At 40.6% G+C, this 26,682-nt stretch overlaps 1 protein-coding gene across 1 annotated transcript in view; it reads right to left on the bottom strand.

Annotated features, from left to right (window-relative positions):
• LOC146817854 (amine sulfotransferase-like) overlaps positions 1-26,682 on the bottom strand; it is a 286,462-nt gene that overhangs the window by 166,086 nt on the left and 93,694 nt on the right. Inside the window, exon 4 of the mRNA XM_085611337.1 lies at positions 19,451-19,577. Coding sequence (XP_085467463.1) covers positions 19,451-19,577 — 127 coding nt within the window. The remainder of the gene's footprint in view (positions 1-19,450; positions 19,578-26,682) is intronic.

Genomic DNA, 26,682 nt, shown 5'->3' with positions numbered 1-26,682 from the left:
TACACTCCGATGGCCTAAATGTGAAACACATTTCATTATTTTCTACATATCAACTATTTACATATAAAACAAAAAAGCACATATAAAACTTTTTACTATGTACTTTAACAAACAAATAGTGATGCAACAAACTCTTACGAAAATAACGGTTTTCTAATTCAAAATAACGTTCTCGACCAATGATTTTGAAATTTCACTAATTGAACCAATCAAAAGCTACCATTAATTAACTCACTAATATAAAAACAATTATACACTTAACGTAATTTACCATTTTTGGCCCAAACTTGGAGAAAAACGGTTACCTTGCTGAGAGAAGAGAATACAAACCTACGACTACAACTACAAAACGTCATACTACACTTCAAGTAAGTAAAATCCCATTGCTTTTTTCATTCGAACTTAGCAAAAAGTAGATAAACTCCCTAATTTAAAAACTGTTCTTCTTTAGAGTGAAAACAAAACATGTTGAACTTATCAACAACGACCAGAAACTTAGATGTAAAAACATTTATAAACTACCTTATCCATGTCTACTTAGATAGCTGATAAAAATTATTTAAACTTGCTAAGTAAATGTACAATTTACTTCATATGTTAACAACTACTATCATCCAAATACTATAAGTAACACAATGATTATTTTTTCCACAGACTCTACAAAATTATTTGCCTATCTACAACTACACTACCAACATCTTCTACTACATCAAGTAAGTATAGTCACTGTATGTATAACAATTCTGAAAGTAAAATCAAACACCTATAACACTAAATCATGTCTTTCAATTATTCTTTAACACTACTACAGAACTTAAAAAGAAGAAAATTCAGAAAGAGAAATAAGAATAAAAGAATTACCAGTGAAGCCACATAGTAAGTATATGTTCACGCTTTTTCCTGCTCTTATACACATCTCTGTAAATCGTGTTCAATGTTCTTAAAAATACATATATATATTTCCACAGATCTACCTTAGACATGGCAACTGGAGCTACTTTCATTACTTCGCAAAAAGGGAAACTAATGCTGAACTACATGGGTTACACCTACACCCAAGAAAGGATAAAAGCGAATAAGACCCATTGGAAATGTAGCAAATATTACTCAAGTGCATGCTATGGTAGAGCAACAACTGTTGATAACAATGTGGTAAATGTACGTGAGCATAACCACCCACCAAATGTAACAGAAGTGGAAGTTAGAGAAGCACTGGAAACATTGAAAGATGCTAGTACAGGATCACAAGAAACAAGCACTAGTATTTTGAAAAATGTTTTAAGCAAAGTGCCAGAACATGTGACAGGACAGCTACCTTCTATTCCCAACTTAAAAAGATTAATTGCAAAAACTAAACGTGCTTCAGATCCAACTCCACCAACGCCAGAAAGTTTTCAGGATATAAAAATATATCCTGAATATACCATTACACATAATGAGGATAAATTCTTAATGTATGACAACCACAGTCATGACAAACGATTTTTACTTTTTGCTACTAATAGTAATTTGCAAAAACTTAAATCATGTGAAACATGGATGATGGACGGGACTTTTAAAGTTTGTCCCAAACCTTTCTATCAACTTTACACCATCCATGGGGAATACCAAGATACAAATATCCCTCTAATTTATACTCTGCTGCCAAACAAAACAAATACTACCTACGTTGAACTTTTAACAATGATCAAAGAATTAACAGATAATTACTATCCTCAAAGAATTATAATTGACTTTGAAATGGCCATGATTCAAGCTATCCTTAAAATATATCCCCATACCTCAATACAAGGTTGTTATTATCACTACAACCAAAGTATATGGAGGCACTTACAAAAATCTACCTTAAACATTGAATATTCTACAAACAGTCACTTTGCTTATCAAATAAAAAAGTTGATTGCATTGGCATATGTACCAACAACAGAAGTAGCTAACTACTACAATTTATTAATTGACAGCCCTTTCTACCGCACCAATGAGAAAAAACTAACTCCCTTCTTGGACTATTTTGAAGATACCTGGGTTGGAAGATTACATCGTTCAGGCCACCGTAGACAACCTAAATTTCGAATTCCATGGTGGAATGTGTATGCTAGTACAATAGCACAGAAAGCTAAAACTAACAACGCAGTTGAAGGATGGCATAATGCCTTCCAAGCCACTTTAGGAAGAAGTCAACCAACACTTCACAAACTAATCCAAAGCATTAAAAAAGAACAAAGCTACCAAGAACTCAGAATAGAGCAATCCCTTTCTAAAATTGGCCCTAAACTAAGTAAACAAACATTAAATATGTACGAATATCTCCAGCAAAAAACTAGAATATACCCAAGTATAGAAGGTCTAGCATACTTAGACCTAATAGCTAAATCCATCCTTTAAATATAAATACCTAAAAATTAAGCAAAGCATAACAAAACATACTATGTAGTTAAATTTAGTAACATTATGTCATGTAAAAATATAAGTAATATATTATTACAAGACATAATAACATTACATTTTACTAAATAGTACACTATAACACAATGCAACCAAAAAGTAAATATCACTTTTACTTACGGTTCTACTGCTGTAGAATATGTTCCACGGTGATACTTTCCACAGCAATAATAGCAAACGCTATCCATATAGTGTTTAAAAATCCCAACAAAATGTAAAAAATACAACAGTTTGATAATAGTCCCCCGTCGCAATCCTCTCGAAATTGAAACCATTAAAAAGGTGATAAATAATCACGAGTAAAAAAGTAGAAAACTCGAAAAAGCAGGGAAAGTAAAAAAGTATGTACCTGCTTTAAATAAAAAAGCGTTACAATCCATCTGCTCCCCAAAACGAACACCTGTAAATAATCAAAACAAAACGCACCCTCAAAACATAGGAAATACACATAGCCTACACATAGCATATAAAACATAAGACAACATCTGAATTCATCCATTAATACAACAGTAAACGTTACTTGTGTTCGAACTACCTCACAAAGTACGTTCTCCATAACGACGCTAAATAACACGTAATTCGCACATAAAGAGTAAAGTACTACACATATCGACAAGTACACACTACAACTATCACTAAAATAAATTTAAATAACTTTAAAAATAATGTAAAATAAACTTACCTTCACCAACAAGAAGCAGCTCCCAACCGCGAGGTTCCGTTTTCTAAAATGACCCAAACAACGATGTTGATAGAGTAAAAAGTGAAGTTCCAAAAACAAAATGGATGCATAATAAAAACTAAAATAGGACTAAATACCCTTTTGACCAAAAATAAATTGTATTAAATAGCATAATATTTACCATGTTTAGTAATAATTTACTTTTTATTGTTAAAAAACAAATGAATATTGTAAAATATACATTAATATGTTCAATAGAATTATGTATTCATTGTTTATTGTATATTAAAAAATGTTTTTCATTGTTAAATATTTTTCTCAGATGTTAAAAAATGTAAATTTATGTTATGTACATATCGTGATAAAATCAATGACATAAAAAATATGTAATATATTAAATTTTTATAAAAAATATTAAAATTTAATATACTAATTTATGCATAATTGAAACTGTATTTATGTACAAAACTGCAATATAATTTGTTAGCAAAAATTATGTTAAATATTTTATAAAATGTTCAAAATCTTTGCAGTAACAAATTAAACTATGAATAAAAAAAAAATTAAATTTTTTTTATTTCTTAATTTAGAAACTGGTCATATGTATGTAAAAATTTTATAAAAATGTTTTTAATTTATATTGTTGAAATGAATATTACAACATGACATATATTATTCTTATTAAAAGTAGTAAATAGATAATGCTGGATAATAAACCGTAATAATTAACTATTCTAACTCCAATCCTACGTAAGTCAGGGTAAATGGTGGATAGTAAACCATTATAATTAACTATTCTAACTCCAAACATAACATAAGTCAGGGAAAGTGCTGGATAGTAAACCATAATAAATTACTATTCTAACTCCAATCCAACATAAGTCAGGGAAAGTGCTGGATAGTAAACCATAATAAATTACTATTCTAACTCCAAACATAACATAACTCAGGGAAAGTGCTGGATAGTAAACCATAATAAATTACTATTCTAACTCCAATCCAACATAAGTCAGGGAAAGTGCTGGATAGTAAACCATAATAAATTACTATTCTAACTCCAAACATAACATAAGTCAGGGAGAGTGCTGGATAGTAAACCATAATAAATTACTATTCTAACTCCAATCCAACATAAGTCAGGGAAAGTGCTGGATAGTAAACCATAATAAATTACTATTCTAACTCCAAACATAACATAACTCAGGGAAAGTGCTGGATAGTAAACCATAATAAATTACTATTCTAACTCCAATCCAACATAAGTCAGGGAAAGTGCTGGATAGTAAACCATAATAAATTACTATTCTAACTCCAAACATAACATAAGTCAGGGAGAGTGCTGGATAGTAAACCATAATAAATTACTATTCTAACTCCAATCCAACATAAGTCAGGGAAAGTGCTGGATAGTAAACCATAATAAATTACTATTCTAACTCCAAACATAACATAACTCAGGGAAAGTGCTGGATAGTAAACCATAATAAATTACTATTCTAACTCCAATCCAACATAAGTCAGGGAAAGTGCTGGATAGTAAACCATAATAAATTACTATTCGAACTCCAATCCAACATAAGTCAGGGAAAGTGCTGGATAGTAAACCATAATAAATTACTATTCTAACTCCAAACATAACATAACTCAGGGAAAGTGCTGGATAGTAAACTATAATAAATTACTATTCTAACTCCAATCCAACATAAGTCAGGAAATGTGCAGGTTAGTAAACAATATAAATTTTTCTATCTTAATTATTTTTTAGACCCTATTCCCCTATAATACCAAAATAACGCTTCTTCAATATTAATTTAATAATTTTTATTAATATTAAAAAAATAAATTTCGTGTAAAATTTTAAATTTCGATGTTAAATTTTGATTTCATGATAAATTTCTAATTTATTAATATTTTATACAATTTTTTAACACTACATTTTTAAATTACTACCCACCCTAATCCCCTATAATACCAAAAACCCGCTCCTAAAATTTTTATTTGAAATTTTAAAATTTAATTACAAATTTAATTTCGTGAACAATTCGAAATTTCAAATTAAAATTTCGATTTCTTAATTATTTTCTAATTTGTTTATATTTTATAAATTTTTTAAAAACCAAATTTTAAATTACTACCCACCCTTATCCCCTATAATACCAATAACCCGCTACTAAAATTTTAACAATTCTTTTGTAAAAAATATTTTTTAACACATATTATTACTAGTAGTAGTTTTGTAAGTTTTTTAAAAACATAATACATATTTTTTTATAAATTTTATAACACCTTATATTTTTGTGTCGATATTATATAAAACGACATTTTGATCAACGATATTCTGTTCATCGATATTTTTTTATGACGATATTTTTGTCATTCTCACGAAACGATATTGTTTACAACGATATTTTCTATTACGATATTTTTAACAGTCGATATTCTTACCACGATATTAATGCTAGTCGATATTTTCCCGTCGATATTCTATCTTTATACCAAATAAAGATATTTCTTCTCATTAAACCTCATCTGGGGATGGGTAGCATTTTGACGCATTCCCAGGTCTACCAGTAATGGTAAATTTTGGAATGTGCCAGAATACATGGGTGGAAGAGTGGGTGCACCCACGCCCTACCCATGGAACGCCCCCTCTGGATAGAGTGACCCAGCGCAGTGATTTGTGCTGCACTGTGTCAAGCCATGCAGGGCCACACAAGGAAGTCTTGCATGGCTTGATAAATCTAACTTGAGGGTCTGTGTCGCTCCTATGCCCTGTTGTGTGTCGCAAGAAAGACTCACCTCCGATAAATATGCCTCATAGACTTGAGTGTGTGTTCAGTTTGCTGGTGATGAGTGCCCATTTGGATTTTTCTGAGGATCCTTAAGATTTAGGAAAATTATGAGATATTCAAGATGACTTCGCTGGTTTGTTGTCCAGCACTAGACCTAGGTTCTCAGTTTGATTGGCCGTCAGGGTGTTGGTCCTTGATCTTCTGGTGAGCAGATTTCTTTAGGGAAGTTTTCTTGCAGAAGCATACCACTTCTCTTTTGTCTGAGCTGCATTTCAGACAGTTGGTATTCATCAGCTGTTGACTTCGGACATGCATGAGGTGAAGTTGGTCAAGGTGTTAGATGTTTTGTCGGAGTGGCAAAGGATGGGCTGGTTGTCATCAGCATAGGAGATGTTGTTGATTCCCTAGGATCAGGGTTTTGGCATTCCTGGATGTTAGTAAAAACTACCAGATGCTTACTCCCATAAAAACAAATTCCTCCTGTTTGCCAACTGTGCCACCATGGCTGGACTGGGAATTGCACCCGACCCTGGCACAGAGCTTGGCCGGCCCCGGGTGGGGGGGGTGCTAGAGTAAAGCATTGTGCCGCTTTTGTTGCTGGATCCGATCTTGCAGCTATGCTGCAAAACTGACCCCCACTAACAAATATGCCTCCCAGGAGTCTAAAACCTGCCCCCATCCTGGCAGCCCACTGGGTAAATGCATGGTACCCGCTATGGCCAGTCCAGCCCTGGATGCCACCCTGACACAACAGGCTGAATTCCTCCAATTTACCCAAAACTCAAACATTTTACTTAAGGAAAAAAGACCAGAGCAGCCTGGTTTCAACTTTTTCTTTGGAATTGTTTTTTGGGGGGAATGACTCTTAAAATCTTAATCTACTCCTGCCTAGATGGAGGCAGTTTCCAGCTCAATGGCACCACAGAGAGCACCTTTACTCTACTCAAGGAATCCTTCACAGGGCCGGTGGTTCATCAAGGAGCTGAAGAAAACTGACCACATCACCCTTGCTTTAAAGGATCTATACTGATTAGGTGCATCACTTACAAGACTCTATATACCTAAAATCAATATTTTCCCAGCTAAGTAACTATCAATATATGGAGATCAGTGCAGGTTAAGAAACTTTAATTTCACCGGATCAAAGACTAAGCACAACAGGAAGACTTTAACAAGACAAAAAGCCCTCACACCATATGCCCCTTGGATCTGGAACAACATCACCTATAACATCAAGAGGGCAGCCAGCATACTATAGTTCCTGGAAGAAACTCAAAGTTCATCTCTTAAGAATTATACTTCCAATAGGCATACTTCTAATCCTTCTCCCTAGCTCTACATCCTTCCTTTGTCCCCTCCCGCTTATGTATTCTTACTGTGGCTTGCTCCTATACAGAGCTCCATTACTAGTCAGCTAGGTTTGCTCTTTAGCAATACTCAGAGGGGAGCTAGCAATGGGCACTAAATGAAAGTAGAATGATTAGGATTTGTTCATCTTTCATGATTAAGTTGATAAACAATAGACAGTGGTGAAGGGCAGATCGTTTATGTCATTCTGTGTCAGTATAATTTTCTACATATTAGTGGATTTATTGTATTTGCAACACAATTTAGCTGTTGTTGCTTATTGATGTTTGAGGGCATAACACAGTTAATAGTACTATCTTGGTGCATCCTCAATACTTCAATACGTCACGATTGAGTGCATTGAGAGTTTATTGTACTTGCCTTCAAACTGTTTCATGGGGTGTGTAACTGTCTTTGATTTTAAACCTGGTTTGACAGACTTATGATCATTTGCCACTGCATTTTACCAGTAGCGGCTGCTACCGGACGGGAATGGGGAGTCGGGAAGGAAGGGAGTAATAAAAATAAAAAACCACACTCACCTGGATTCGCGCCGGCCACCGCCTCAACCGGTCCTCTTCCTCGAGTCCGGCAGCAGGAAGCACCCTGGCCCCCAGGCTCCCCACAGCTAAACACAACACTACAATACAGCGTTTTGATATGTCTGAGCACTGTGGTTCGGGGCTCAAACAGGGGCTGGGGGCCTGGGCATGTTCTCCACCGAGGCTGTAATGCAGCCCGGGTGGAGAACATGCAAAGTGCAAACATGCAAAGGCCCCGGGAGGCCAGCCAAAGCTTCATGCGCACTTACGGAGTGGACTCATCACTCCTTTCCCTGCAGTGCTCTATAAATCACGGAGCACAACCCCGCCCCAATTGAGCCACTGAAGTAGGAAAAATAAAATGATAATAAACTTGTGTTAATATCATTTTATTTTTCCTCTTTCAACTGCTTGGGGAGCTGTTTACTCAGCTGATATAATGAGGTTTTTGGACTCACCCCTCATAACTTTCAGTCTCATGGTGTTAAAATATTGCTAACTTTTTAGACCTAAAAAAGATTATGGAAGAAATAGCGGATGTAATAAATAGTACAAAAAGTATATCTCAGTATGATCCCATAATCTAAAGCATTATTAAAAAATGCATTTCAAAGGGGATACATTCCCAATGAGCTGAGAGCAAACTCTGATTACTTCGTTCCTGCTTTCTTGGAAGGGCTCCAAAACCATTCAATCATACTCCCCCCACACCAAAAGCACTCAAAAATAATGAGTAGAGGTGTTCAAATTGGTAATTTTGCAGTGCAAGTTTTGTGAATGTGTCAACTTCACTACTTTGGAAAGTTATAATTTTTGCCACATTTTCGAAACTTTTTCTGCAAATGAAAACTACCACTAAAACTGTGTGTGGGGAGTTATTGTTAAAGAACATTTTTGCATGAGTTATTTTGCAAAAGTACTTTTGCAGGGTTGTGTTAGATCTCATAAAACAGCAAGGGACCTTTAAACTCGGGGCCTTATTTATGAGCCCTTGCGACACATTTATACTGCCGTTGTGCTTTTCTGTGCTGCTGCAGCAGCGTAAATAATGTGCCACATTGTGCCATATTTACAAAGTGACCCATCTAAGCAGATGCGTCACTCGTAAACCCCTGCGCTACATTATACCTGCATCAGGTATAATGTATATGGGTGGGCGTTCCCCCGCATGAAAGGGTAGCAGGAGAGGCACAGTGAAATTTCACTGTGCCACTTCTAGGACGACAATGTGTCAAAACCTTACGCCTGCCTCATGGCAGGTGTAAGGTTGATGCAGGCCCTTTCACATGGGGCTTCCCCCATGTGATAGCACACATTGCTGAAGTTGCGTCTGTTTTCAGACACAACCCCCCAAAAAAGCCACTATTGCGCCTACAGATACGTCAGTAATACTGATGTATCTGTAACTCCTTGCAACATGATGCACTGTACTGTAAATAGGGCGCATCCCTGGTGTTGCAAGGAGAGCGCACTGTGAAGTGTCTCATCACTGCGTTGTCGCAGCGATGCGACACTTCTCATAACCAAGGCCCACAATGCGTTCACACATGCAAATACCATATTAGAAGAAAATGCACAGGTATTACTTAGAAAAGGGTCTCTCATAGAAAAAACATCCCTGTTCAGTTTCCAGTTGCTCGAATCCTTGAAATTCCTCGAGAACCAGTCTGCAACCCCATTGTTCAAACCTGGAATATGTTCGGCAATGACTGAAATGCCCTTGTTGAGGCAGTAAGCCCAGAAATTCTTGGCCAGATCGGAGAGACCTTTGGAATGTGGGCCTCCCATCTTGTTCACGTATCTCACGGCAGAAATGTTATCCATGCGGAGCATGACAGAGCATTTCATCAGACCCTTGGTAAAACTCTGGATTGCAAAGGAGCCTGCCAGAAGTTCCAGGCAGTTGATGTGAAGCTCCTTCTCCTTTGGAGTCCAAAGTCCCCCTGTTGAAGAATTGCCACATGTGGCACCCCAACCTTGAAGGCTCGCATCCGAGTCTATTACTAAGTCCGGTTCTTCCCCAAAGATTGCTCTGCCGTTCCAGGCCTCTGCATTCCTCAACCACCAGAGTATTTCTTTCCTTGAGTCCGAGTCTAGGCAAACAATTTGGGAATAGGATGTATTCCTCCCGAGGGCTTTCGCCTTGAGTCTCTGGAGGGCTCGGTAGTAAAGTGGGCCCGGGTAAATAGCTTGGATAGTCGAGGACAGCAGACCCAAAATCCTTGCTAAAGTCCTTAAAGGAAACAAGTGCATCTTTAGGACTCTTCTTAACTCCTTCCTGAGTTTCCTGAGTTTTTCCCCTGGTAATTTTAATACTGCCTCGACTGTGTTTACTGAGAACCCCAGGAACTGTGTATCTTGGGATGGAGTTGTCAAAGATTTCTTGGTGTTTATAACGAAACCTAGGTGTTCTAAAAGTTCTATGGCAAGGTTTGCATGTTGTGAAGCAACTTCCCTGGACTGAGCCATTATTAGAATGTCGTCCAGATATATAATCAATCTTACTCCCTTGCTTCTCAGCCAACCCGCTATGGGACGAAGAACCTTGGTGAAACACCAAGGGGCCGATGAAAGGCCGAAGGGGAGACTGCAAAACTGCCACAGATTTCCTTCCTAAAAGAATTGGAGAAACTTCTGATGCGGTGGCCAAATTGGGATGGTTAAATAAGCATCCTTCAGGTCTAAACGGGTAAGCCAATCCCCTTTTCTTAAGATATCTCTGAGACGGTGAACTCCTTCCATTTTGAAATGGCGGTAGGGCACCCATTGGTTCAGGTCTTTTAGATTTATGACTGGTCTCATCTTTTGGTCCTTCTTTTCTACCAGAAAGACATTGCTTACAAATCCTATTTCCTGAGCTACCCGGATAGCACCTTTTGCAAAAAGGTCTTTTACTTCTTGGGAGACCAATTCGGAGTCTCTCTCCGAGAAACGTATTTTTCGTGGGGGTCTCTCTTGAATAGGAAAGTCTATGAAATCTATCTTGAACCCACTTACAGTGTCTAAAACCCAAGGATCTTGAGTCACCATGCTCCAGTTTCCAGAGAAAAGGGCTAGTCTCCCACCCACCTTTATAGGGATATCTGAAGGGCCTTTGGGTGGACTTACCTGTTGAGAAACCTCTTGGCTTTCTTTCCCCTCTGAAGCCTCTTCCACGGAATCTTTGCCTCTGGGGAAAGAAGGAGGACTGGGATGTGTAGCCAGATTGAGGGAATCTCCCTCCACGTCCAGCGAAGGGTCTTGATGCAACATTTCCACGGCCGGGGAATCGACCCCGCATCCTCCCGGCCCGGGTAAAAACTCTGTTGTTAAAGACTCTTTTAATGTCCTTTTGGGACTTTTGGATGGAGTTGAAGACTCCTACATACTTCGCCATATCTTTGATAAATTCCTCTCCGAAGAGAAGGCCCTGAGAGGAAGCTCCTCCTTCCTTGTTAGCCAGTTCGACTAGTTTTGGGTCGATTTTCAACGATACACTCTTTCGCCTTTCGTTGGAAAGCGCAGTGTTAGCATTGCCCAAGAGGCAAATCGCCCTTTGCGCCCATTGGCGCAGCTCTTTTGGGTCTATGGGATTATTATTCAAATATGCCCCTTCGGCTATTTCAAACATTTTGGTGAGTGGACCCGTAATGTCAAGCAGTCTGTCTTGGCAAGACTTAAGACCTTTATCAAGGCCTTTTCTCGGATCTCTACCGGTTTTGGCAATGAATGCCACTACCTTGCTGTCCAGATCAGGAGTTGCGGTAATTTTATCCGGTAGAGAAGGGCGAGGACATTCGGATCTAAGTCTAGATCTGACTTCTTTGGGTATTTCTTTACGAAGCCAGAAGGATAGGCATTCTCCGATGTGGTGGGAGGGGACCCATTCCGGAGAAAGAGGATGTTTGATGAGGAGGGGGTCGAACATATATTCCCCAAAGGGGTCAAGGATTCCCATTTTAGACCCTGAGGCCCCTGAAGCCTCACCCAGACTATCTCTGGTTTCGCCTTCCTCTTCAGAATTGAAGTCTGAGGAATAAGAGAGGCCAATCTCATCCTCTAGAGCATCATCACTATCGATGGGGATAGGAAGGTTAGGGCCTTTGAACCGCCCATCTGTTGTGCCCGAGGCACAGTCATTGTCACCGCCAGAGCGTGAAGTCAGGAGAGTAGGATTGGAGCTCCTCTGTTTTTTTGTACCTTCAGGATGATTCATTTTAAGATGTCTTTTCCTCTGCGCTGTCGCAGTCTTAGTGGGCTCCTCCTGAGAGCTTGTGGATGGCCATCCTTTTTTAGTTATTTTTTCTAACTTCTAATTAATTGTATCATCCAGGGATTCCATAACCTTATCCAAGGCTTTATTGATAAGCCCCTCTAATTTATCCTCCATAGTGCTCGGTTGAGGATCTGAAGACATAGTTGAGAGAAATCAACTGTCAAGCAGAAAGGACAAAATGGATGTTAGGTTGTTATGGCAACTCAAGCGAGTGTTAAGGGTCTTTCCTTTAATGGAATTAGATAGGAGAGTCCTTTCTCTATTGGCAGGAAGGGGGTTAGAGTCCTTCTTTTCTTTTCACTGAATTTGGTTAGGACCCGGGAGTGATTGGCCTACCTTTGTGTCTCTTTTTTTTTTTTTTTTTTATATTAAGTTTAGTTTATCCGAGGGTGTCCTAAGAGGTTAGAGCAGCTTGCTTGAAAATCCGGTAAGTTTTAATGAATTTGGCAGCTTTAATTCGCTAATTACGAATTTCGCCGGCAGAGCTTCACTATGAAGCGTCTCCATGGTAACCCTGCGCGGCCTCCCCATGCTCGGGTGAAGACGCGGAGTCGCCACAGAGACCGGAATAACGGCGTGAGATTCAGCACGGGACCAGCATGAAAGACGCCGGTCCCGTGCAGTTTTCTGATTCAACGCTGAACCTGCGTTTGAATGATGCCGGTCCGGTTGAGTATTCCCCGAAAGCTTTCCTCGGCGTAGGAAGCCGGGGGAGGGGGCGGGGAAAGGGTGCGATAAAAAGCCGTGTCGGAGCGAGATGGAGAGTCTCGCTCCGAGGAGAGTTTAGGGCATTTGGAGGCTGTTACACGGGTTATAAAAAAAAAAGGGCCGAAACTGTAAAGCCTATCTAGCGCGATGCGCAAGTTCAAAGGGAAAAAATAGAAGGCGGGAACCCAATCTAGCGCGATGTGAATTGAAGGGCATTAATAAAGTTTAAAGAAAGATAAAGGGGGAAAGACACAACCGGTAGTCAGCCAACCTTAAAACTCGCCATAAAAAATTCAAATAGTATAAGTCCAAAAACAGATAAATTCATACTCAAAGTAGTAAAGGGAAAGAAAGGATAAGTGTGTACTTACACACAGAGATCTAAACTAGTATAGATCCAAAACAGATAAATACATACTAAAGTAGTAAAGGTCAAGAGAAGATAAATGTGTACTTATCTTGTGAGCAGCAGCAACAAAGAAGGGAGATGTCTGCGTTGTCATGGACTGTATATCCTATAAACTCCAAAGGTCTTTCGGACCTGGCCAAGAATTTCTGGGCCTATTGCCTCAACAAAGGCATCTCAGTGGTTGCAGAACACATTCCAGGCCTGAACAATGGGGTAGCAGACTTGTTCTCCAGGAATTTAAAAGATTCCAGCAATTGGAAACTAGACAGACAAGTTTTCCTGTCCATTCAATCCTTATGGGGTCCCTTTGGAATAGATCTGTTTGCAGACAGACTCAACACTCAACTACCGAATTTCTTCAGCTGGAGACCAGACCCTCAGGCCTTAGCGGTAGATGGCTTCCTTCAGAACTTGCTTGGTCTGAACCCGTATGCCTTCCCACCTTTTGCCATGCTCCCACGTTTTCTTGTTCAAGTTCGGAGAAGCAAGGATCGAGTGGTAGTAATAACCCCCCTTTGGAGATCCCAAGCTTGGTTTCCAATTTTGATGGAAATGAGCGTAGACTTTCCAATACTCATTCCTACCTTCGGAACGATAATCACAGGTCCTCACGGAGAACGCCACCCCCTTGTGACTCAGGGCCTCCTGTCATTGATGGCTTGGAGGATTTCAGGAGACAATGGCGCGTCCCAGGGATTTTGGAGAACGCTTTCAGACTCATATCAGAGTCCTGGGCACCTGGGACAAGGAAAGCTTATAGACTGGCTTGGCGTAAATGGGTTTGTTGGTGCGTTCGACGGAATTACGATCCCATTTCAGTCGGTCTAATTCAAGTTATTAACTTCTTGTCTGAAATCTTCTCTTCAGGCCTGGCTTATCGTACTGTTAACGTCTATAGATCGGCCATTGCAGCAGGTCACTGCCTAGTAGACGGTACCTCGGTAGGCCAGAATTTGCTAACAAAGAAGCTTATGCGTAGTATGCGTGTTTTAAATTCACCTTTACCCAAATATTCCGCTTTATGGGACGTCAGGGATGTTCTTAGACTAATTGCAAGTTGGGGTGAGAATTCTTCCCTTTCTTTAAAAAGACTCTCCTACAAACTCACTGTCTTATTGTGTCTTGTCTCCTTCAGGCGAACATCGGACGTCAAAGCCTTAGAAATCTCTAGTAGGGCTTTTCAACCTGAGGGAGTTTGTTTCTTCCTTAAAAAAGGGACTAAAACCATGTCAACTTCCGTCTTCTATCCCTCTTTCCCACAGAACGAAAGCTTGTGTGTTGTCAAGTGTTTGTTAGAATATGAAAAAAGAACATTAGGGTCGAGAAGTTCTGTTGATCAATTAAATGTGGAAATGAAAGAAGTCTCGTAGACATGCTCTTGAAGTTGTAGTTTATTCCATAGTTATGTTCTTACAGGTTCTTATGTAAGTCTTTAAATTAGCCCCACCAGGAGCAGCCTCCTAGCCACTCAGCCCATCTTTCCAACTGCCTTCTTTCAGGAACTCACATCCCCAACATTCTACATGACATCACCAGCTAGGGAGAACAGCAGGGCAAGGGAAATGGACTACATTAAAAGCAGATCACTACATATCTCCCCCCTTTAAATATTAATAAAATGAAATAGAATACAATTCTATAAACACAGGACAAGAAGATAAACATTAAGCAAGAAATACACTGTAAATATAATAATAAAATTCACAAAATGAATTATCATACAATTCTATAAGCGTAGTAAAAGGAAGATAAACATCTAGCAAGAAATCTACTGTAAATATAATAATAAGTAAGTGTAATCAAATAACAAGAAATATCGAATTCTATGTAAAAGGGGAATCCTCCTCCCTAAACAAATGGCAGGACCAGGGAGATTTACATGCCCTCTACTGCATACGCACTTCACCTACTGGACAGGGGGAATCCTCCTCCCTACACATATCGACCATTTATGAACACAGTGTAAAGGGGGAATCCTCCTCCCTAAACAAATGGCAGGACCAGGGAGATTTACATGCCCTCTACTGCATACCCACTTCACCTACTGGACAGGGGGAATCCTCCTCCCTACACATATCGACCATTTATGAACACAATGTATAGGGGGAATCCTCCTCCCTAAACAAATAGCAGGACCAGGGAGAGTATTACATGCCCTCTACTGATTCCCACTCAGGCATTCCAACACTGCATTCTAATCATGCACCAACATTCCACTCTGGCTGAGCAGCAAGACCTACAATACTAGACCACTACAATATGCAATTGACACAGGACGAATGCAGGCTCAGAAATGCTAGGAACCGCCTCCAAAGCTGCAACTTAGCATGCATTAGAGAAACCATGTCATTACCATTCATATGCTGGAACTAGGTATCAACACTTTCATAAGGAAAAGAAAAACATACTGTAATTGCAGATGGAACTGCAGAATCCTTCATAATAAAGGACCTGTGAGTGTTGAAAGCAAACTAAGGCATATTTGATATATAGTGAGACTCACTGCTGCACATCACAACAGAAGTTGTGCAAATACAGAGCCATGATGACTTGTGTATTAGTATTTGAAGTATGTTAAAGGTGTCTCTTCCAAATACCAGTTCTTTATGGTAGGTATTTATGGTTTGCAATCAAACTCTGGTCGCAAAATATTAACATTTTACACCACCTGAAAGGAGGGGGTAAACCATTCACAAATAGGAAAATGTCCTCAGGGGACCCCTTTTTTTGGGGTGAATCTTTAAAAAAAACATTTTTTAGAAGTAGGCAGTGGTCCATAGGACTACTGCATACTAAAAACAAATGTTTGTAAAGAATTTCGGGCCTCATATAGGAAAATAGTTGCATTGCTGGGGGAAACCAGAGATGCAGCAACACTTTTCATTGCACCATCCTTGTGACACCTTGGATGCACCTTATTTACTGTATGGTGCTCCATGTCACAAGGATTTTCAGATACGTCAGTATTCCTGATGTACCCATAGATGCAAAATTGGTGCATTGCTGGAATGTGCCTGAAACAGACCCAACTCCAGCAATGTGTCCTTTCCCATGGGGCGAGTCCCATGTGAAAGGCCCTGCATCACTCCTTACGCCTGCTTGAAGCAGGTGTAAGGATTTGGCGCAGTGGAGTCCCAGAAGTGGTGTAGTGAAATCTTATATATTATGGTTTGCAATCAAACTCTGGTCGCAAAACATTAACATTTTACACCATCTGAAAGGAGGTGGTAAACCATTCGCAAATAGGAAAATGTCCTTAGGGGACCCCTTTTTTGGTGAATCTTTAAAAAAAAAATTGTAGTAGGCTGTTGTCCATAGGACTACAGCATACTAAAAACAAATGTTTGTAAAGCATTTCGGGCCTCATATATGAAAAGTGTTGTATTGCTGGGGAAAACCAGAGATGCAACACTTTTCATTGCACCATCCTTGCCACACCTTGCATGCACCGTATTTACTTTATGGCGCTCCATGTCACAAGGATTTTCAGATACGTCAGTATTACTGATGTATTCGTATGTGCAATATTGGTGCACTGCTGGAATGTACCTGAAGCAGACGCAACTCCAGCAATGTGTCCTTTCACAAGGGGCGAGTCCCATGTGAAAGGCCCTGCATCACTCCTTACGCCTGCCTGAAGCAGGTGTAAGGATTTGACGCAGTGGCGTCCTAAAAGTGGCGTAGTGAAATCTTACAGATTATACTGCGCCACTACTATGAGTCCTTTTTGCAGGAAAACACCCACTCTGCATACGCTATACCTGCAGCAGGTATAATGTAGCGCTGGGGTTTACAAAGTGACGCATCTGCCTAGATGTATCTCTTTGTAAATAGGGCTCAGTGTGGCCCATATTTTACGCCGCCACAGCATCACAAAAAGTGACGCACCAGCGGCGTAAAGGGCTCATTAATAAGGCCTTTGTTTTTTCTTTTTATACGCAGCCCATTTTCCATTTAGTATAACGGGCTGCATTAAAAAAATAAAGATTGCTTTATTGAAAAGCCCTCACAATCATGGTGGCCTGCTGACTCCAACAGGCCAGCATGCCTGTGATTGTAGCCAAAAGTAGTGTGTCCAATTTTTGACCTACTTCATTAATATTAGCGACATAAGCAGAATTGCGACTCACTGCAATCCGTATTGTGTGAACCGACAAATTAATACATATGTCGGTTAGCAAAATACAAACGCATTTCACATTTAGTCATGGCCTCATTTAGGAAAAGTGTTGCACCGCTAGGGGAAACCAGCGATGCGACACTTTTCACAGTGCCATTGTTGCGACACCACGGTTGCGCTGTATTTACTGTACGGCGCTCCATGATGCAAGAATTTACAGATATGTCAGTATTCCTGATGTATCTGTAGGCACAAAATTGGGGCATTGCTGGAGTGTGTCTGAAAACAGATGCAACTCCGGCAATGTGTCCTTTCACATGGGCCAAGCCTCATGTGATAGGGCCTGCATCACTCCATACACCTGATTCAAGCAAGCATAAGAATTTGACAAAGTGGTGTAGTGAAATCTCATAGATTCCACTGTGCCACTACTACAACCGTTTGTTTAGCAGGGGAACCCCACCCAGTGTACATTATACCTGATGCTGGTATAATGTATTGCAGAGGTTTAGAAAGTTACGCATCTTCCTAGATGCTTCAAATTGCAAATAGGGTGCATTGTGGCGCATATTTTACGTCGCCACGGAGTCTCAAAAAGTTATGCAAAGGCGGTGTAAAGGGCTCATAAAGAAGGCCCTCAATGTGCATTTGAAACTTTTTACCAAATACATTTTTATCATGCTAATGTCAGATTTATTTACACTACAGATACAAGCACAGAAAGAGCAGTCCTAACAATCTAGCAACCAACCAGATCTTTTTGGCTGTTGTCTGGGCCACTGGAAGCCCTGATGAGAGTCTAATCAATATCTGTTGCTCAGAGTTCAAAAGTAAGACAATCATCTGTTTCCACTGTGTTGAGTATGTCTTAACACAAGATGGGAGCTGTTACTCATGCTGATGGAAATCTTGCATGATCATGTTTAAATAAACAGAAGAATTGTAAAGATTTCTAGAGCGCCGTTCTACCGCACAGGGCGTCCTGGCACTAAAAGGGCAAATGCATGAAGCTGGAATTGGAACGTTTGAAAGAGCATCGTTTTTTGTAAAGGTAATTCATATGTTTGGTGCCACAAAAAAAAAGATACAGCCACTCATATGACTGCATTTAAAGCCTAAAGGTACAAGTAGGGCTGACAGATGAAGAGCATAGTATTTGGGCAGGGGGTAAGGCAGAAGTCTGGACCTAAGAGAACCTGGACCTAGATTGTGGAAGGCTCCATGAATCAGAGGGCCTTAAAAAGTCATTGTTTCTGCTTTAGGCCGAATATATGGCTAAAGCTTAGTCTGGCCATGCCAAATATCCAATAAAAAAACACGAACACAAAAAAAATAGCCAAGTCATTAGTAGACCCAGGATTTGTGACTGGCTTGCAAGATGACATTTCCAAGGGATATGAAGGTACGTTAGCACATAAGATATCTTCAAAAACAACTAGAGACGCAGGGCCATGTTTATCATTATGTCACAATGCAGAAAGACACCTTGCTGCGCTGTGCTATGTAAAAGGCAGAGTGCAGGATTATACCATGTCTATCAAGATATGGTCCATTTCTGCTCTCTACCTGTGGTGGCGCACAAAATGCTGCCTTGCATCAGTGCAGCCACCCTTGTAATACGGTGCAAGGGTGCCTGAGCTACAGGCAGGATTATTTTTGTGCAGAAAGGGACACCTTCCTGAATATAAACAATTCTACAAGGCTTTTTCGGCTTTCTGAGTTTGATGCAGAATGCAGCACACGTAAAACGAGGAAAAAATGAGGAGAAATAACTATATTTCTCCTCATAAGACCTCCCCTCGGAAAACGATACGCATTCCCAGGTCTACCAGTATTAGTAAATCTGGGAATGCAGCAGAATCCATGGGTGGAGGCATGGGAACACACACTCTCCACCCATGGAATGCCTCCCTGGGGCATAGTAATGCAAAACAGCGACTTGCGCTTCCTTGGGTTACTCCAGATTGACCGAGCAGCGCAGGGCCAAGCAAAGTGGCCTTGCATGGCTTGGTAAATCTCATAATAGGTTTTGCATTGTTCTGCTCCCCATGCATGGTTCAAGGGTAACACAAAACCCTTTATAAATATGCCCCACAGTGTTGCAACCAACAAAAAATGCATTGTGCCATTTCAGAAACAGGGCAAATTACCGTTTCCTGCTAGAAATTGATCCAGAACCTCTTCAAATGTTTCATATGCCTCCATTGCAACCAGCGCTTTGCTGAAATGATGAAGTGAAGTCAAAATATCCTTTGGATTCCTGTGAATATAAATGACCTGTTAAAATAACCACAATATATTAGTAAACATATACACAGTGTACATGTAATTCTACAAATGTGTCAACAGTGAAAATCAGAAACGCTTATTATATTTTTGGGCCCAGATGTTTGATTTATCAGCTCCAACTAATAATAGTAACTTAAAATATGGATACATTTGTTTTCCACCTTGAAAACTTTTTATTTTGTCAGTGCTGCCTGAAGTGCTTTTTTACAGTTGAAAGTGTATGGCAAGACCAGGTGACACACTGTTAACAGAAGGGGAAATTACCAGTATAGTAGGTCAGAACAATATAAGGGCATTGGATTGGCTCATTCAAAAAAACAACAAACAACTCTATGCTTTGTAGATTATTATCTTTGAGTTACGTAGATTTCCTCCTTTGTCCAGCTCTAAAGAAGGTCAGTCTATCTAAAGCTACTCAAGTTTCCTATACATAATGCAGATGATCCAGTAAGTATGGAGGTAAATTGTTTTAGTACATTTAACTTTTTCTGCTTTTCCCTTCACATGTAAAACCTTTTGATGTAGAAAATTATTCTCCTCTACATTGTGAAAATATCAGTGTTTTGGGTCGTTTCAAGGGCAAGGTTTTGTTGTTACTGCAACATTTATTGCAACTAGCCCAGTATGGCACCTAGGGCCTCATTTACAATATTTTGATGCACGGCAATGCATTAAGCCTTCCTGTTGCGCTACCGTGTGTCAGAAGAAAAGGCAGGAATGTGCTGTATCTTCAAGTTATAGTGCATTCTTGTCCTTTTCCCCTGTGCTGGGCCGCTGTGGGCTGCCATGCACCAACTCAGGCACCCTTGTGCCATGGAGCAATATTGTCTGTGGTGTAGTGTGATTGTTTTTGGGCATGAAGGGATACCTTCCTCCACAAAAACAATCACAAGAGGTGTTTCCTCTTTCTATGTGTGCAGAAAAAGGAAAAATGAGGAGAAATAAAGGTATTTCTCCTCTTTGCTTCTTCCTTTGGAAACCTTGTAATTCTGGGAATGCGTCAGATTCCATGGATGTTATGTGGAACACTCACAGCAACACCCATGGAGTAAAGCGTGAAAGTGGGCCATATTTACAAGGCCATGAAAAGCCACGCAGGGTGGCTTTACGCGGCCTTGTAAATATGGGAGAACACACTGCGCCGCCGGTACGTCTAGAAAAGTGTCACACCAGCAGTGCAATGGACTTGCAAATAGGCCCCGTAGTCTATACACAGACACAACACTTTTAAGACATGCGTTATTGTACAAATATTGGGTGAGTTTACAAGCAGCTATGGCAAACAAAACTGTCACATTGTCCCATTGCCAATAGTGAACAATATTGCCAACATTTAATGGCATTTTATTATAAGTAAATACAAATAAAAAATTCGTTTTTAGAGTTTGGAGGACAGATTACTCCAACACAAACTTAACGGAGGACCCTGTCTGCCAAACTGATGGTCCAACATTTCTATTTAGAGTCAGATGAATCTTCATCTTTTGGTTGGCAGTGAAAATCTATGAAAATCTTACACCAAAGGACGGCCAGACTTGAGGCTATTGTGTAAGTACATGAGACATTCCACCCTATTTAATCGGGCAGTATGATGTACTTCGTTTTGTTTTCAGAACTGCCAGGGAAAGCCTGGTTTCAGGCGCTCTGAAACAGAAAAAAAGATAAATGACCCTCACCACACCCTGGGAGAAAACTCCCAGGGTGTTAGTGTCATTATTACTTTAATTTATCAAAACAAGCTCCACCTCAGGAAGTTAGCTTTTGTAAAATAAAAATATTTGCTAATCTTCAGTATGGTATCTGCTCAGTTAACTTTTACTGTCTTCAGAGGAACTACAATGATTGAGGCTCCTTTGAAGGCACAGAGATCTCTGGCAGCGAGGCACACACAGATCTGTAGATATGGCCGGTTGTATTCTGCCTGGGTGACGGAGGCATTGGGTCGCCCGGCAAATTCTAAATGGGGGCCATATTCACATAGCATCCTCAAAGGTTTTGAGTAAGCCTGGGCGTAGTGGGCGTAGTGGGGCTACGTGGAGCAGCGCGTAGTGTGCCCAAATCTACGCACACTCGTGCGCTCCGCATAGCCCCACTACGCGCCGCCCGCCTCCCGCCCACCCTCCGTATAAAATAATATAATACATGATAAAATATTTAAAAGTAAAGACTTACCTGCAGCGCGGCGTCTCCGGGGCTCCCTCTTCCTCGTTTCCAACTTCTTGTGACAAATGCGCATGCGCGGATGCCCGTGCATGCACATTTCTTGCGAGAAATGCGCATGCGCGGGCGTCCACGTATGCGCATTTGTCACAAGAAGTTGGAAACGAGGAAGAGGGAGCCCCGGAGACGCCGCGCTGCAGGTAAGTCTTTACTTTTAAATATTTTATCATGTATTATATTATTTTAAAAGGAGGGTGGCCGGGAGGCGGGTGGTGGATGGCAGGCAGCTATGCTTCGCCCTGACGTGTGCGTAGCGCTGCCTGCTTCGCCTACTTTGAAAACTGCGAAGCAGGCAGCGCTACGTACACTACGTGGGCGAAGCGTAGTATAACGCCCAGGATTCGTTTTGAGGCATATTCTAGCAATGCAATAGCTGGAATAGGAACCAAATTGAGATATTGTACACTGCGGCTTCACAGACATACTGGAATGCTTTAGTAGAATCATAAAGGCTCCAAAACACATGTATTCAAAAAATTTGTGGCATATTTTGCTGTGTGTTATTGCATGTTTTTTTAAGCCACCAAGAAATTGAGGGAACAGAGATGCACTGGCCACCGATAAACAATAGTCAATCAAGAATAGCACTCTTGATTTTGTTTTCCCAGAAATGTCATTCCATCAAACATTTTACAGTAAAAAACAATTCCTACGATGTTTGGCAACATAGAACCAGAACATGTACTGTTCATCATTATACAATACAGTGCACAAAATCTTAGAAACCTATGTCGATTATGTTAATAAACTTGAATACAACTTCTTTAAAAGTTGCTATAAAGCATCTGTTATACAAATAAAATGCATTCCCTGCTCCATTTTAAAGTGCTTCTTAGACAGTGTTTAGAGCTAATATTTCCATCTCTCTTATAAGACAATCAGGGCTCGACACGAATACAACTCTAAAATCATTATGGGGATATGTACAATAGAAAAGGCGGACCGTGTCGTTAGCCTCCTGGGCTTAACGACACGCTCTGCCACTTCAGAAACGCAAGGCTATACCATATTTACAAGAATGTGGTGCAGCCTTGCGTTTCTTCCTTTGCGATTGCACTAAATTTAACAACTAAGCTCTAACGCAGGCACCATTGCACCAGAGTGCAAGGGTGTCTGAGTGCAGGGGAGGATTGGTTATGTGTAGGAAGGTGTCCCTTCCTGCACATAAACAATCCTAAAATGCCATCTTGTAACTTTCAGAAGCAGCACACATGAAAGTTACAAAATGGATTTTTTTTTAAAACGTTTGTTTATGTACAGGAAGGTACACCTTCCTGTACATAAACAAACCATGGCATTTTGCTTTATCCATGTGTGGTGCACAAGGCAGCACACATGGAAAAAGCAAAAATGAGGAGAAATAATGCATTTCTCCTCATTTCGCCAACTTAAGACCAGAGTTTTTCTGGTCTCAATTTTGGCGCTGCCGCCTATGTACGCAACCCTTGTACATAGGGGGCAGCGTCAAATACAATGGGTGTTGCGGTGGAACACCCACCACAACACCCACTGCACGCCCCTTTCACGCTAAACAGAGCGTGACAGGGTGCCTTATTTAAGCCAAGTTAAGTGCCTTAACGATGCCTTGTACATAAGGCAAGGCCCCTATCGCCAAGGGAACGTCACAAAAAGTGAAGTTCCCATGGCATTAGGGGCTTGTACATATGCTCCTATGTGAGCTGAAAGCAGACAGCATTAATTTTTAGATAAAATGCAAATACCTTTTAATGTGTTACCGGTTACCATAGATTTGTCCTTCCTTGTAATACGCCAGTTAGGATCGATAACATGGTAATGGTTGGATTGTAAAAGTTTAAGTGCCAATACTTTTAGGTACGTCGTGGAAGTTTAACTGTGCAATATCCCTAACATTTTAGCTGTGTGGTCCTAAAGTCTAAGCAGGTTTTCGGTAACACCTTAAAGAATATAATGGAGTTTAATTTTATTTAAAATGTGTAAATCATTTTAGGCCCCTCTTTCTCCGCAGGAGCCCTCTTGCAAAAAAGTATTGCTGAAACTAAATACTATATGTGGGTATGTATCACTTCCTATGGCCCTGATAGCTTCTAAATATTTCATGAAGCCTAGATTGCGACATAGGGGGCAAATCTATTTCTTCTTAGGACTTGCATAAACAGGGCAAAAGAACCGAACATGCCCCACTATTGAATTTTAGAATGGATCAATCATTGAACATGTAATAGTGGAATAGTACAAATGATTTTATATTACCACATAGTTTTCTCTATACTATGGGTTGGGGTGGATTCCACAGATGATCATGAGGGAAAATTAAATAAATAATTATATTTCCCGTGTTGTCATCTGGTGAAATCCGCCCCCCACCAACCCTCTTACCTCTTACCTGTGCTAGGGGTGGCTGTACCAACCATTTGTATAAAAAATAGTCTTTTATTTGAGAGGTAGACATACTTGGCCTGTCCATGGCTAAACTTTACACTTGGTAGCAATTGCACTATCCAATGATGATCATGTCACTCTTATTAATTCACCTTATCTCTTCTCCTTACCCCTCTTGCATTACCCACCCCCTCTCTCTCGCTCTCTGTGCCTACCGCTACATCTTTATCTCAACTCTCCCTCTACCTCAAGTTCTTTTCTGCACCTCACTACTCTCTTTCAATTTGTCCTCTCTGTATCTCTCTACATCTATTTGACATCTCTCTCAAACTCACTTACCTCTCTCTCAGCTCACTTTCTACATCATCATGTCTAATTTACCTCTCTCCCTAACCCAATTCTCTCTGCAAGCACATCCTTCTCGCAACTTCATCACTCTCTACCCCGCCTTCTCTTTATTTCTCACTACCTTATCTCACAATTTACCTCACCATTAATTTATTACATCATCTCTCCACTTTCCCCTCCCTTTCAACTTCTGTTTTCTCTACTTACCCTATCTCAAAACCTTAGTACTTTATTGCAACCTCTTTTTCACCTCTACCTCTTTTCTCAATCATTACATTCTCTTTCTCGCATTTCCTTCTCTACTTCAACTCACCCTCTCTCATCCACAGCTCTCTCTCTGTACCTGCCTCTGTATCAAATTCACCTCTCTGTCTATACCTCGCACTTGCCTCCCTATGCCACCTCATCCCTCTTCTTATATATTAACCCTTGTTCTTTAGCTTACTCTCAGTCTCAGTGCTCACTTTACCTCACTTGCTTTACTATTCTTCTTCTTTTACCCCTCCCTTATACCTCACTGGTGTCTTGCATCTCTCTACACTGCTTTCACTAACTTACCTCACTACCTGTCTCCCTAACCTCTCCATGCCTTGGCCTCTTTTTAACACAATTTTCTTTTTACCCTGCCGTTCTCTACCTCACCATTCTCCCTCTTGCTACATTCCCTTCTCTGAATCTCTAGTTGTATCTACCTCAGTCTACAACTGTATCTATTTTTTAAATGTATTTGTATCTCTGCCTTTCTCTTTCTTACTATATAGCTACTTCACTTTTTTCTTTACCTTAGGTAACACTCTACCTTCCTTGTGTAGCCACCTCATCTGTATATCCACCCAACTTCTCCCACTACTTCAACTTTCATCATACCGTTCTCTTTACCTCTTTGTCCTTCTATTATGTTCTCTGCCCTTCAATTTCCCTTACTGAACATAGTCAGAGGTCACTGTCAAGACAATTCTACACATAGAAAGAGGGAAGGAGACTAAGGAAAAGAATTAAGGAGAAAATTAATATATTTCAATAGATGGAGTGGTACAAATCCTAGGAGCAGTGCTTTGATGTTCATTGTTGCAGCGAGACTGCCAGTTGTGGAGGGGGAATTATTTTAGATTTTGAATATCTACTAATTAAAACTACAGTTTCAATAGTTATGTAAATATACTTTATTATCATATTATAGACTAGTCCACTAAACAGCCACCAAAGCTCTGTAACTGTGTTTTTTCCTATAGTGGGTGGAACAGTCTGGACACTGAATTCCATTTAAAATATTGCTGTTGTAACACAAGAAAACTTTATATCCAAGCACATAATGAAATTGCTTTATTGATGTCTAGGGGTCTATTGTAATGGCTGGCGGATCGCTGCCGCCCGTATGGCGGTGGCGATTCGCCCGGCATTATTCACCGACCGGCTCCCATTTCCCTCACCATATTAGGATGGTGGGGGGGACCCCAGCGGACGGAAAGACCGTCTGCCATTTTTCTGCCGGTCTCACAGGAGACAGGGCGGAAAAGTGGTCACCATCCATATGAGCATGCAGGCGGAGATGTGCCTTTCCATGGCGGCGTTGCCGCCATGGAAAGGCATGCGGTCTTTGCCTATGGGGGCCCATAGCGGACCCCCAGGTAGTTGGGGGGGTGGGGGTGCACTTGGACATGGGCAAAGTGGCAGGCACCGCGCTGTGCCTGTCACCTTGTGCATGCCAATACACAAAATGCATTCCCAGCATTGTGGCGGGCGGTGCTGTGAGCACCGCCACCACAATGCTGGGAATAGGGGACGCCACCGCCATGGTGGTTGTGGCATCCTAATTGCAGGTGCGGGACCGCCACAACCCTTGCGGACGGTCCCTCATTCCGTTACAGTGGCATCGTAATAGACCCCCAGTATTTTGCTGTAACTTGGACGTTCCATAGAATGTAGAACATCCTAGTAACAGCAGTTAAAGACTGGGACGAAGCGATTGGTGGTGTGCTACCGTGGCAGCTTAGTCAAATAAACCTCTTGAACACTCACCTGCTTGGTGGTCATTTTTCCATGGACGAAGATTGCCACACCATTTGACTGGCGACGAGCGGGCAGAGCTGCTGAAGAACCATTGCTGGCAGCACTCAGCCGAACTCATCTAGATCGGACGACCGACTGGAGAAGCCATCAGATA

The sequence above is a fragment of the Triturus cristatus genome, chromosome 6 (genome assembly GCF_964204655.1).
Source record: "Triturus cristatus chromosome 6, aTriCri1.1, whole genome shotgun sequence".
Lineage (NCBI taxonomy): Eukaryota > Metazoa > Chordata > Amphibia > Caudata > Salamandridae > Triturus > Triturus cristatus.
This window is presented reverse-complemented; position numbering and strand designations above follow the sequence as displayed.